At 42.4% G+C, this 14,205-nt stretch overlaps 1 protein-coding gene across 6 annotated transcripts in view; it reads right to left on the bottom strand.

Annotated features, from left to right (window-relative positions):
- Positions 1-14,205, bottom strand: part of LOC119646808 (small conductance calcium-activated potassium channel protein) — an 818,793-nt gene that overhangs the window by 325,843 nt on the left and 478,745 nt on the right. For 4 of the 6 annotated variants that reach the window (XM_038047400.1, XM_038047401.1, XM_038047405.1 and 1 more), the window contains exon 1: positions 13,877-13,943. The exons of the other annotated variants lie outside the window; for them this stretch is intronic. In XM_038047400.1, coding sequence (XP_037903328.1) covers positions 13,877-13,928 — 52 coding nt within the window. In that variant the 5' untranslated portion in view covers positions 13,929-13,943. Of the gene's footprint in view, positions 1-13,876; positions 13,944-14,205 lie in introns of those variants that run through there. 6 annotated transcript variants of the gene reach the window in all.

The following is a 14,205-nucleotide window of genomic DNA, read 5'->3' as shown; positions in this document are numbered from 1 at the left end:
CCAGCAGCCGTATTTAAGGATAATTAATACAAAGAGAAGTGGCTGATTCAGGAGGAAAGTTAATCCAGAGTACAAGAGACGTCAATATTAAGTCAATTCATCAGAAATCGAATACCATAAATTTCTCTGCTGAATAAAATCCCCTAAAATCGATTTTCTACATTACAGTGTAATATGTATTATCCTAAACCCACCGGTCTCTTGTTTTCTCGCACTCCGTGTAATTGGTCTGCTATCAACCGTATGGGAAGAAACAATATTGTCCCACACAATGCACCCCCATGACCTTTGGAAATTATTATCATTTTCCAACACTGGGCAGTCAAATGGATGGACAAATGTTCGGATGAATGAGTAGATAGCCGTGGCTTAGTCATATCTGTTGCAGTTATTATGTTACTCCATTGACACATTATACCCACATCCTTTGAAAATATGGTTTAACCTGTTTTCCTGGAATTCTGCCGTAATCAAGGCCCAAGATCAAATTCAAAAGTTTCTTATTATCTATACAAGTGAGGCTCTTTTTTCTCCTATTGTGAACAGCAGCTATCAAATATCGCGATATAATGAGGACCTTTTTGCGGTAGCTTCCTTTGAAAGGCAGGAAAATATCCGATAGGAATAATGCTGGTTAGATACAAAAAGGGTGAAGTAGAAGAACAGTTTTTTCTACTTTATGTGTTGCTAAAATTATGTAGCTATAGTATTGGCCATCTAACCATATATTTTTTAGTATTTTTGGTGGAGTACATTGCATTCGCATAACCGTTTTTCTTTACTTTTTGGCTAAACCGCATTCAAGTGGGTGGCGGACTGAGGAATCCCTAAACAAAAACCTGACTAATAGTTGAACTTGAATCTATTTTATAACCTAACAAACAAGTCGCTTCAGTCACCAAAGGTTTTGCGTATTTCTTCTGTAAGTGGATTTGAGTATAGAATTGTTCAATTTGAACTTAATTTGTGATGCATATGCATTTAGCAAGTCACACTACTCACTTTAATGTGATATTGATAGTCAATGTTTTGAGTTGCAGTAAATTTACATAAAAGCAACAATTTTGAGCTACGATCATTTGTGCAGTAATTTTATTTGAGCAGAGGAGATGGAAATCTTCAAAAGACACTGACTTGAACACGCTAGTGTGTGGGATTTTTACCCACTAAAACCACCCCTGACTCCCCTGCTCCGCAGAATCACCATAAGGTAATAACATCACGGCCCGGAGTTAGATCACTTTAGCTTCGTCATCTTTCGCTACGCGGCGCAGTTTCTTCTATGCATGGTGGTGGCAGTATTTGTTCGTCGTCTTCAGCTGGCGGGAACTCCAACTAGCCAATATTTTGGTTGTTGAGCAGTTCATCAAAATACTCAAACCATCGCTCCAATATGCACATTCCGTCGGAAATCAGATTTCCCTCTTTGTCTCGGCAGGATGAGCATCGATGTGTATAAGGCTTCATCCTGCTGACTTGTTGGTAAAATATCCGCGCCTGATGCGGTTGCTCCCTATACTTTTCTAGTTTACAGACTTGTTGGTTCCAGGCTTCCTTTTCCGTCTGCAAAGTCGCTTCTCCGCTCGACGGAGTTCGTGATAAGTCTCTGCGCATTTCCGATTTCTTTGAGAATGCAACATTACCCGGTATGCAGCATTCTTCCGTTCCGTAGCTATCTTATATTAATCGTCAAATCAGCCGTTCCGATTTTTCTTGGGGCTGGGGCCAAGTATCTTTGTGGGCGTATCAATGATAACGTTCTTCAGGTGATTGTGAAGATAACTTGTTGATGCTTCATCTCTAGGTCCTCTGTTGACTGCGATTATTGCGGCATCCACTTCGCCCCTATAGGTGTTTGCGGAGGGCTGTGTTATGATTGGCTTCGGTATTCACTCTCACCTGATTGTCAGAGGGGATTGTAGGTGGTGTCGTAATTCGAGCTCGGAGCACCATGCCAACGAGGTAGTGGTCCGAGTCTATATTGGCCCGCCTATATGTTCTGACATTCATCAAGGATGAGAGGTGGCGGCCTTCAATCAGCACATGGTCAATTTGGTTGAAAGTGGTCCCGTCTCGAGACTCCCACATATGTTTGTGGACCGTTTTTCGCGCAAACCAGATACTTCCAACAACCGTTTCGTGCGATACTGCTAACCGAGTAATCCGCAGTCCGCTGTCATTGGTAACCCTATGGAAACTATGTCGCCTGAATGCGGGCTCCGTCCCTACTTGACTGTTGAAATCTCCAAGTATGATTTTGATATCATACTTGGGACAGGTTTCGAGGGTCCGCTCAACCGCCTCCTAGAAGGTATCCTCCCCCGACTCTCTAGGGGTATGGAGCTTATATTTCTAAACTTGCCTTGCAAAGGCAGAGTGCATAGCCTTTCCTTCATATTTTAAAAACCGATAACAGCAGGTTTCATTTTTTAACTGACTAAGAAATCTACTCCGAACACATGGTTCACTGGATGGCCGCTAAAATATATGGTGTGGCGGCTCTTATATCAGCCTTGCATTGGGACAGGGTATCGGCTAGCTGCTCAGCAGCATTCGGTCTGTACAGGGAGCGCGCGTACCATGAGAAAATACGCAAATCGTTAATCCGTTGTCGTTGCCGGGTTCGTCGTTGTAAAATCCATTCTGTCCGAGGCTCCTTCTGTGGTGGAAATAAGGTTTGGTAGTAAAGCGAAGCAGTGACCAAACATGGGGTATTTAAAACGCCTCTGTAGAGAGATCAGCTCTATTAGAGGGCAAACTATCCAGTTAATCTGAAGTTTTCCAGCCGCCAACAACGTTTGCCCTACCTCCGCTGGTGCTCGTATTGTGGCCGTTTTAGTATCATCATAAGCTTTTCGTAAACTCACAATGGAATCCTCCGCCAGTTCTTCAAACTTCAAGGCAGTGGAAATTTGCCCTTTCGATGCTACTTTATCGAGATCCTTACATGTATGTAGATCTCATGTTTTTGGGCACGCACTGCGGTATTCTACCCAAGTGAGTTGGAAACTTGTGTGTAAAAGTCATCAGTTTTAGCTACGCTGGACTTTTTAACTCAATCATAATATAATAAATCATAATATAATAATAATATCCCCTTTCTGGGTTCTTCGGATTTTGTTCACATTTCCGCTCAGATCTTTCAGGTCGGGTCAGCTTTAACCTTTTTGAATACCTCCTCGGAGGGCAGATTGCCCTTGCTGGAGATAACAATCGATTCTGGACGAATTCGCACTTTGCTTTTTTTCCGAATTTCCTGTCCGCTCTCTTAGGCGCGTGTTGATTACTTTTCCCTGTTTTTTATGTACTCTTTATTCGGCTGCAATTAGAAGGCAGTACGGTTAGGCGCCACTTGGGTCGCCAGGGACTCGGCGTCTCATCAGTATTCCTTTCCCTCATCCTGCGATCCATTGTAGAGGACACTAATAGCCCCCACCATATTCTTGTCCTTGATAAACGCGGATAGCTCAGCTAGCTCAGCTCAAGTTGGGTAAAGGGTAATTCCACCGAATCGGGACTCTACTCCCGACGGGGTTACTCCTTTTAAACGCTCTTTCACCTTTAGTATGTATCGACCTCCCCTATATCTTATTTTTTAAAATCTTTGACATTGGTGAAGATGTCAGAGTTGACGAGTTTCTTTTGAATGGGTCTCTTTCTTGGTCTTACAGTACCTCCTGTTGACGCTTCTTTTGCACATACGCGATGGGTGTTATCACCGTTTTTGCCTTCAGCTCATCTTTATTTGGCTTTGTTATCGGAGTTCTCGGTAAGACGGTACTACGTTTGAACACATATTTCTCCAAATCCAAATCACTTATAGTATTATAAGCCACGATGACCAAGTTGTTCACAACCGAGGCACTGTAGTCGGGAGTTCCGAACCCCTGCACCGTAAGTTTACTCCCTCTCACGTTTGTCTATTTACTTGTCTATCACACCCGATTTACTCGGAAACGGCTGATCTAATTGTCACGAAGTTCGGTGGGAACATGTGGTCAGTGTGTCATTTTACGTGCAGCATCATTAATTTGCATCGGGATTATGGGGGCTCCCCATATATGCGAAAGGGGGTGTACATTTTTTCACTTTTGGAGTATAAAATGAAAGGGATCGGTCAGTACTTTTCAAAGTTGATCTGAAAAAATCGCAGTAACGTAATAGAGGCGATAATATAGGACATAATTTTGGAAAGTTTAAATATGCAATCTAACTATTATTAACAGGTTAAGTTTTGCGTTTCACATAAAACAGTTGCTCTCTAAGACGTGTATGACATCATCACCATATAAATGAATGAGAATGGGAACATTTTAGCTTTCCTTTCGTAGCTTATTTTAGTAATTATTATTATAGTATATCAGTATAATTTACTGGCAACAGGCATGTGTATGTATATCTATGTGTTCATAAAGCTTACAATAAGATGCCAGCGGTATTTAATTTACGATCAAATGTGTATGTTTTTGAGTACGAGGTAAAGTGAAAATATGTGGAGATGACGCGTTAAATCCAGTTTAAGGCGTACATATATACGTGTGCATCAGTATACGATATTAGGCGATGCTTGTTTGTTTAAGATACGCATCTGTATATATTTATATCTTGGAGTTTGTCAACATATGAAGGAATATTTCGCATTCCTAACTATGGAGGAATAAAAAAAAGTGCATAGAGAGTTCCTCACATACATAGGATGAACACAAAACCTTTATACCCGAACCGTGGAACCCCGTAAGTAAATTGATCACTTTCCAGCCCCTGCACTCCCCCTAAATACAACCTAAGTTAAAATCAACACCGGCTGCTAATCGAGACCTTTCATTTCATATTCCACATAACAACACTTCTTGAAAAAAAATGTAACATCCGCCTTTCTCATATATGGGGACTTAAGCTCCCCTTTCCCCCAAAAACACAATATCCTTCAAGCCAACATGGCTACATGGCTAGAGGATATCTTTCTGAAAGAATCCGCAACTAGAGGACTCAGAAAGAGACATGCTGGCGGCTGGTAAGGAAAAAATAAGTTGGGTTGTACCTCAAGCACTGCTTCACATGCTTTGAATTTGTTCACATAGCGGCAGAATTCACGAATGACTGTGATAGATCAAAGAGGTGCAGAAAATATGGGGAGAGGATCATATATTCAGGGAATGCAATACTGACTTTGAATGTATGCTTTGTAAGAGGAAAAAGGGCATGCCCGCCCAGAGCAAGCAGCAGGAAGTGCACAGCATTTAAGAAACTATTGGGTCTAATGAAGACATGAGGTTGCATCTACGACAAGGAAGTCGACGTGGCCATAATAAGCAATCTTCATCGCAAGAATGGGAGTGGGGCCTGCTATACACGGTAATATGAGCATGAGAAAATCAAGTCATCCAAGAAGTGCTGTTTCGGCAAGTTGGATTCGTCAAGGCAAAAATAGGCGGTATTTACGTATACAGTCGCTATGCTCCACCAAACGCGACAACAACACAATACAAGGAAATATTAGATATGCTAGTTTCGGATGAAAAAAATCGTTACGCTTATTAACATAGGAAGGACTACCCGAAAAATGCAAACTGCCTTCATCTAGATCAAGCAGACGGTGCGAGATCTTAGGCGGCACATCAAAGAAACCCAGACAAAATATGTATACAATGACTGTCTGGTTGCTACAAAATCCGGTTTAATAGGTTGCGGCGGGTGAGTCAATTAATCCGTATGGATGAGGACGATCCGGCCACGAAATTCTTTAGGGGCAATATCTGTGGTAGAAAAAGAAGACGAGGCTGTCTCACACAGCGTTTAGGGATATCGAATTGATGGGAATGTCGGGAGTTCCTTTTTAAGACAGTCCTAGACAGAATACCGGTTGTTGCGTCGTTGATGGTGATGATAAAAGGTAATATAGGGCATAATTCTGAAGATAATGCAACCATTACAGCAAGGCTTTGTGAAAGCAAAACCTTATTTCAATTTTTTTCAATTTTTTGAACATCAGCATAAATGACTCGAGATTGACTGATGGGTACATGTGCTAATGAAGTTTGCGGGAAGTGTCACATTCAGATAGATATTTATGTTCGTTATTACCAGCAAAATTCAACCTAAGTACAACTGTATGTACACTTGGGTACGTCGAGCCAAGCGGAAATATTCAGATGCGTATGATCACCTTGGATGGGGACATATACACATATGTACGCATTAGTGCTCGATAATATTTAGGATGACCATATTGATTATGTATATCTGAAGGTGTGTAAGCGGAGGTATTTTTTTTAATTTTTAGCGATTCACCAATGAAAAAAAATACAAAGGAAGTTTTTCCCGTAAAATAAACCTTTAGACGCGAAGCATCAGGCTTCCGGTATTCAACTGATTTTTTTATTTGAGACAACTCAGATGACTAAAAGCTTGCCATAAAGTCGACTGCGGCACTTCTTTGAGAAAAGACAGGTTTGAGTTTTAGGCCAGAAAGTAGACAACCTTCTAAACAGAAACAACAACAACGACTGTTCAGAAGCAGAACTGAAGAAGAGGAAACTCCCTTCTTTGGTAATCCTGGGCGGAGCTGAAACAGATTTCACCAAACAGTCTACGATGACACACAGTCATGGTTGACGTGGTATAACGAAACGTGGCCTATGTGTTTCACAAAACTCGATTGGGAATCTCGTTATGGCAATTGGAGGAAAAACAACTTTCTAAAACTAAATTAACTTAATGAATGTGAATTGGGAGTGAGGTCAGAATGTGTGTTTATGAAAAATGATTTATTAAGTACATATCAAAAGTGACCGTAAAAGTAATATTTAACCCGAAGAAATACTGATTTATTCAATTATGATAACAGAAGAAAATGAAATTGAAAATGCATTTAACGTCATTAAAAATAAAGTGTTCGTGTTGAGAGATCCTAAGCCCCGCAAAAATGCTAAGGCATTCACCTCGGAGGCCGAAAAAGCTCCGGTCTTGCCGAAAAATGGGCAAGAATTCTTGGCGCATGGACGGCGTCAGGATTTAAGTTAATTTGCCGGAACCAAACAAAGATCTATCTGCACGCTAAATATTGGCACAGACCGAGGAACTGGCAAGGGCCCTTTGAAAAAGAAAGTGGTAAAAATAGCCAGACGCTTTTATATTTTGGTAGCCCACACATTCAATAATGTTTTGACATTGCCAGCTCTGAGGATGCGATTAAAGATGGCGAATGATTTGATGACCGGCTGATGAAGTCCACCATTATATCAGCTGATCGCACTGTTCACTTCTTCATGTTCGACTTGACGCCGAGAAAGATGCTCTCTAGCAATTTCTCGATGCAAAGACTTGTAATGTGCCTGCTGATGTTTATATCATTATGGCAGAGACTTTCATGGTCATGTGGGCAATATGTGCCATGGCGGAAAGGGTTTGGAATGCACAATGAGGGTGGCGAGCGTTTAGTCGATTTCAAGGCAACTCATGACCTTGTACTTGTGAATAAACACTTTATTTAACGACTGTCTCATCTTCCTATATTTTCTAGTTCGAACAGTAAAACGAAAGTCGAACATATCACTATAAAACGCCCGTATTTTGTCACCATAACAGACTGCAAAGCTGTTCTCTATGAGACCCTCGCACCTCAGCATCGGCTGTTGATTGATGCCCTGCGAATCAAGCTACTGATAAAATGATATGAGAAACACATGGCTAGCAGCACATTAAATGGTGGCGATTCCATGAGAAGAAAGAAGAAACGATCTCACTTATGTGATTATCAGCCATTACAAATGTGGAACGACCGTGGAACCAAGTTAAAGATATGATCCACAAAGTGGCCTATACAACCTGCGGGGTCACGAAGCTCGGTAAGATGTTCATCAACCGAGATTCCTTACTTGGGAATGACGATATTCAAATGAAAGTCCGTGAAAAGAAACGCCTCTACCACAGTTCCTCGATGATAAAATGATTATAATTGGTAAATTTACAAGTCGGAAAACCGGAAGCTGGACGCTTCAGATACGAACGGTTTTGTTTGCTTCTTCTGTGAGTATATTTGAGTGTAGAACTATCTCATTTGTATGTAGCCCGATATGCATATGCATTTAGCATGTCTGATTACCCACTTTAATGTGATATTGATATTTAGTTGCAGTAAATTTACACGGTAAAGTCAATTTTGATCTACTGTAACTTTGTTACTAATAGTGTGATTTTGATCAAACTTGGGGATAATATGGAATATGGGGGTTCTACTCAATTTCCCCAAAAATATTGTAATATACTATTATTATTCCAATTTGAACAGATATCGATATGTAGAGTATTTTGAGACTTGGGTATCATATAATGGCAGCTTCATTTTTTCATTTTTTTGCAGATTTTTCCGTTGGGTAGTTTCTGAGAATGGGTCCATTGAAGAAATGATCACTTTCCACCCCTCCCACTACCCGCCTTTTTAACAAATCTCAAAAGTAAGGCTGGCTTCGAAAAGCACTAATCGAGATCTTTTATTTGATACCACACATGACTATATTCGGTGGAAAAAATATTTACACCCCCCCCCCCCCCCCCTTTTACATGTTTTGGGATCCCCCAAAATTTTAACGTAGAAGGATATCACTCACTGCATGTCTGGGGATTCACAGTTCCCACCTTCTCACCAATTTTCGTGTCAATCACTATAGCCGTTTCTGATCAAAGTGCGACAGATTGACAGACAGACATTGAACCGATTTTAATAAGGTTTTGTTTTGCAAACAAATACCAATCTGGAAGCAAAGAAACCGATCGCAATTACCCGAGCGGCCTACTACAAAGATCTTTGCTATAAACTGGATACTCGGGATGGCGAAAGGGATCTGTATCGACTGGTCGACATCAACGTGCACCGGATATCAAACAGTTCTTTTGCGTTAGTGACAAGAACGGTACTTTGCTTACCGACCCACGAGCCATGATAGATAAATGACGAGGATGTTTCGAGGAATTTCAACTGAAGATTTTTTTCTTCCTCCACTTCGGTATGCATTGCGGATATTTAGAGCAATTCCATCTATCGTTTTCGATGGAATGCCGACATAATTCGCGTTTAGGGTAATTCACTCGGCCAGTTTGGTCTGGACATTTGAAATCGATGGTAAGCGACGAGAACGCCGACCAAAACAACAGTGACTAGATACGCTAGATGGGGACTGCATGCCGATCAGACCTTTGACGGAACAATATGACGCAACCGATCGCGACGAACCGACCCCGCTTATGAATGGGGCAAAGCCTAGAGAAAAAGTAGACGACAATGTTATTTTAATTATTTGTACTTAAGGACTAGGTACCGCATCTTGTCGGATGGTACATACGTACGAATGGTTGAATAATCTCAGTGCGCACTGAGCATGGACTCTGCCTAGCTCTGCAAAACATCGAAGTGGTCGTCCTGACGAAGAAAGAGGTTCCCACAGTCCTCCCGATTTAGATTGATGAAACCATTGTCTTGCCAAAGTCAGCGGTGAAATAATTCAATACCATGGTACGCACGATGATGAGCTTATTCGAGCAAATTCGCGACACCACAGACAACGCTGCGATTAGAATGTTTTTGACTGGCCAGGAGATGTCCAGTCCTCCCCATTTAGATTGATGAAACCATTGTCTTGCCAAAGTCAGCGGTGAAATAATTCAATACCGTGGTACGCACGATGATGAGCTCATTCGAGCAGATTCGCGACACCACAGACAACGCTGCGGTTAGAATGTTTTTGACTGGCCAGGAGATGTCCAATGCAGGTCGCTTATCCAGTCCTTCCTTCTTTGCGTTCCAGTATATGGGCTGGCTCTAAGGAGATGTACCGTAAGCCCACATCATCATCATCATCAACGGCGCAACAACCGGTATCCGGTCTAGGCCTGCCTTAATAAGGAACTCCAGACATCCCGGTTCTGCACCGAGGTCCACCAATTCGATATCCCTAAAAGCTGTCTGGCGTCCTGACCCACGCCATCGCTCCATCTTAGGCAGGGTCTGCCTCGTTTTCTTTGTCTAAAATAGATATTGCCCTTATAGACTTTCCGGGCGGGATCATCCTCATCCATACGGATTAAGTGACCCGCCCACCGTAACCTATTGAGTCGGATTTTATCCACAACCTAACGGTCATGGTATCGCTCATAGATTTCGTCGTTATTTAGGCTACGGAATCGTCCATCCTCATGTAGGGGGCCAAAAATTCTTCGGAGGATTCTTCTCTCGAACGCGGCCAAGAGTTCGCAATTCTTCTTGCTAAGAACCCAAGTCTCCGAGGAATACATGAGGACTGGCAAGATCATAGTCTTGTACAGTAAGAGCTCTGACCCTATGGTGAGACGTTTCGAGCGGAACAGTCTTTGTAAGCTGAAATAGGCTCTGTTGACTGACAACAACCATGCGCAGATTTCGTCATCTTAGCTGTTATCGGTTGTGATTTTCAGCCCTAGATAGGAGAAATTGTCAACGGTCTAAAAGTTTTATTCTCCTATTCTTATTCCTCTTCGTGTTTGACCAGTGCGGTTTGATGTTGTTGGTTGATTCGTCTTCGGTGCTGACGTTGCCACCATATATTTTGTGTTGCCTTCATTGAGGTGCAGCCCAAGATCTCGCCGCGATTGCCGCCTGCTCGATCTGGATGAAGGCAGTTTGTACGTCTCGGGTGGTTCCTCCCATGATGTCGATATCGTCAGCATAGCCGAGTAGTTGGGTGGACTTGAAGAGGATCGTACCTCTTGCATTTACCTCAGCATCACGGATCACTTTCTCGAAGGCCAGGTTAAAGAGGACGCATGATAGGGTATCCCCTTGTCGTAGACCGTTGGTCCGACATGGTCTTGAGAGTGATCCTGCTGCTTTCATCTGGCCTCGCACATTGGTCAGGGTCAGCCTAGTCAGTCTTATTAATTTCGTCGGGATACCGAATTCTCTCATGGCCGTGTACAGTTTTACCTGGCTATGTTATCATAGGCGGCTTTAAAGTCGATGAACAGATGGTGCAACTGTTGTCCATATTCCAACAGTTTTTCCATCGCTTGCCGCAGAGAGAAAATCTGATCTGTCGCTGATTTGCCTGGAGTGAAGCCTCTTTGGTATGGGCCAATGATGTTCTGGGCGTATGGGGCTATCCGGCCTAGCAAGATAGCGGAGAATATCTTATAGATGGTACTCAGCAATGTGATACCTCTATAATTGCTGCACTGTGTGATATCTCCCTTTTTATGTATGAGACAGATAATGCCTCGTTGCCAATCGTCAGGCATTGATTCACTGTCTCATACTTTGAGCACAAGTTGATGCACCACTTGGTATAATTGGCCGCCTCCATATTTACATATTTAACCAATTCGCCTGTAATTCCATCGGCTCCTGGCGACTTATGATTTTTTAGCCGATGAATTGCACGGACTGTTTCTCCTAAACTTGGTGGTGGCAGTATTTGTCCGTCGTCTTCAGTTGGCGGGACCTCCAACTCGCCTATGTTCTGGTTGTTCAGTTGCTCATCAAAGTACTCAACCCATCGCTCCAATATGCCCATTTTGTCCGAAATCAAATTTCCCTCTTTGTCTCGGCAGGATGAGCATCGAGGTGTGTAAGGCTTCATCCTGCTGACTTGTTGGTAAAACTTCTGCGCCTGGTCCGGTTTCCCCCTGTACTTTTCTAGTTCACAGACTTGTTGGTTCTCCCAGGCTTCCTTTTTCCGTCTGTGAAGTCGCTTCTCCGCTCGACAGAGTTCGTGATAAGTCTCTGCGCGTGCCCGCGTTCTTTGAGAATGCAACATTACTCTGTATGCGGCATTCTTCCGTTCCGTTGCTAGCTTACATTCATCGTCAAACCAGTCGTTCCGACCCCTTTTGCAGCGGGGGCTAAGTATGTTTGTGGTCGTATCCATGATAACGTTCTTCAGGTGATTGTGAAGATCATTTGTTCATGCTTTATCTCCAGGTCCTCTGTTGACTGCAGTTATTGCGTTATCCATTTCCCTCTTATAGGTGTCACGGAGGGTTGTGTTGTGGATGGTTTCAGTGTTCACTCTCACCTGATTGTCAGAGGGGATTCCAAGCCGTAAGCCCACAGCGCAAGTATAACAACGAGGGGCTTTGGGAGTTGCGTCCACCTACCGTACCGTAACCCCCAGAAAAAAGTTACTCCGATCACTCACCAAGGTGCTGAGCGGAGGTTTATATATCTCAGAGAGGCGGGAGAAATAAGGAACTCGTCGCTTGTGAAGCAACAGGGAAAATCAACACAGGGAAACAGCCATACACAACTGTACACACTCGGGAAATCACGTCTGCCCGACTGCCTTTACTGCAAGGATGTAGTAGACAACGCCTTTCACTTATTCAGGAGCTGGGAGTGCCACCGTGTATCACTCGACAGAAAAGTGTCAAGAATCTGGGAACACCATAATCCGGGGCATGTTGTCAACAAGAACACGTGAAACACTGTGACACTTCACACTGAACATATTGTTGAGGCGAAAAAGAGGGAGGTGGATAAGAAAGATATAAGGATAGCTGAGATTCGCTGAATCACGAGGTTGGCTGCTACACTGAAAAGACCTGGTCTGAGATAATTCGTCATACGGTTCAGGGTTAGTGTCCTAAATGCGACAGGGGGTGTTTCAGCCGGTAGCCTGTCTGAGATAGGAGTCCGCCGCTTAGCGCCTAAATGCATTTTACCTCTCTATCCCAAAATAAAACTAAGATGGTTTAGGAAAAAAGGATATAAAGCTTATCATAAATTCGTGATTTCAGTAATAAACAAAAATCAAGAAACTAATGTACCAAGTATTTTGATGTTAACGTCAGTTCTGAAACGAAACGCATCTTAAATATCAGATCATGAGATGCTAGGATTGGTGCGAGTACCAAGGGCACGACCCGAGGATGAATTGAACGAGTTCGTTTTGTTGTCGCTCCCTGTCTGTCGTATTGCTATTTTGCCAATCCGCGCGATATGACTGGTGTACGCGCCTCCGGATAACTCTTAACATCTTAGGCTAAAGTGAAGAATTATGATCCACTCGGATAAAATTGTAGCGGATATCATTGTAGCTAGCTGAAGCTAAGGTTATAAATGTCAGACTACAGCCAAGGTTAAAAGCTCGTAAAAAAATCGTAGTAGTAAATCACCGAAAACTTACTTTATAAAAAAATATGCATCATCTGTAACTTTAGTGGTGAATCACTGCCACGATATATTCAGCACAACATGCAAATCTCTTCTCTCGCACTTCGTAAAATTAATTGTGCAGGAATGCACTTAATGCAACCTCCTCTGCGAATGTGAACGTATCCCAATTTCTTGCACTCAGAACGTCTGCTTTATTTCAATATAAGTACCCGCAACCATCCTTTACATCATTCCAGTGAGTCAAACAATAAATTTCCAAGTTGTTTACGTCAATCTTCGTCAAAAGCAAATATATATTAATTCCTCAAGTTCGATCTCTCCAAAGACCGTAAAGTAAAGCACCACAAAAGATTGCATCGAAAACCATAAAAACGTTACGATTGCCGTAAACTCTTATTACAAAAATAATCATCCGAAATGGACGTATCACCGATTTGATGTGTTGCTCAATAACTTTCCTGGGTTTCTGATAAGCCTTATGAAACCTGTCGCCGAAGTGCAAGGACGAGTCGGTCAGTTAGTCCCAATAAAATTTATGCCTCTACTTAGCATATAAATGTCATCTTGAGTAAGACGTTAAATCCAGCTTTTATAGAATAAAGAAAGTGGGCCATTTATTCATGGGACCGTGTCTCATGATTGCATTACCACTTTGAGGGGTAAAAAATTATTTATTACCAAACACAGAATATTCGGGACAAAAAAGGGGGGTCACAGGAACTAATATCTTACCGCGATTTCGTTTAGCTGCTCTTTTACGCGACGAAAGTTCGTTTTTATCCATAATGACATAAAACACTGCTCGACACTAACCGACTTTAAATTGGACTAATTTATCGTAAACGATACGTTCAGAGGACAAAATTTGCGGAGACAAAGTGGAAAATTTTGCCACAAATGAGGCGGACTGACCGCGCAATTTGACGTGCTCTCAACCTGCAGACTTAATTTGATAACACTACTGCGAAAACTGTGTAGTAAAAAGTCACACCCGGAGCACTAGAGTTAGTACTGAAACAAGGATATAAGCATTCATCAATGTGCATGCATCACTCCGCAGA

Source organism: Hermetia illucens, chromosome 1 (genome assembly GCF_905115235.1).
Source record: "Hermetia illucens chromosome 1, iHerIll2.2.curated.20191125, whole genome shotgun sequence".
Taxonomy (NCBI): Eukaryota; Metazoa; Arthropoda; class Insecta; order Diptera; family Stratiomyidae; genus Hermetia; species Hermetia illucens.
The sequence above is the reverse complement of the archived record's forward strand: the minus strand, read 5'-3'. Positions and strand labels throughout refer to the sequence as shown.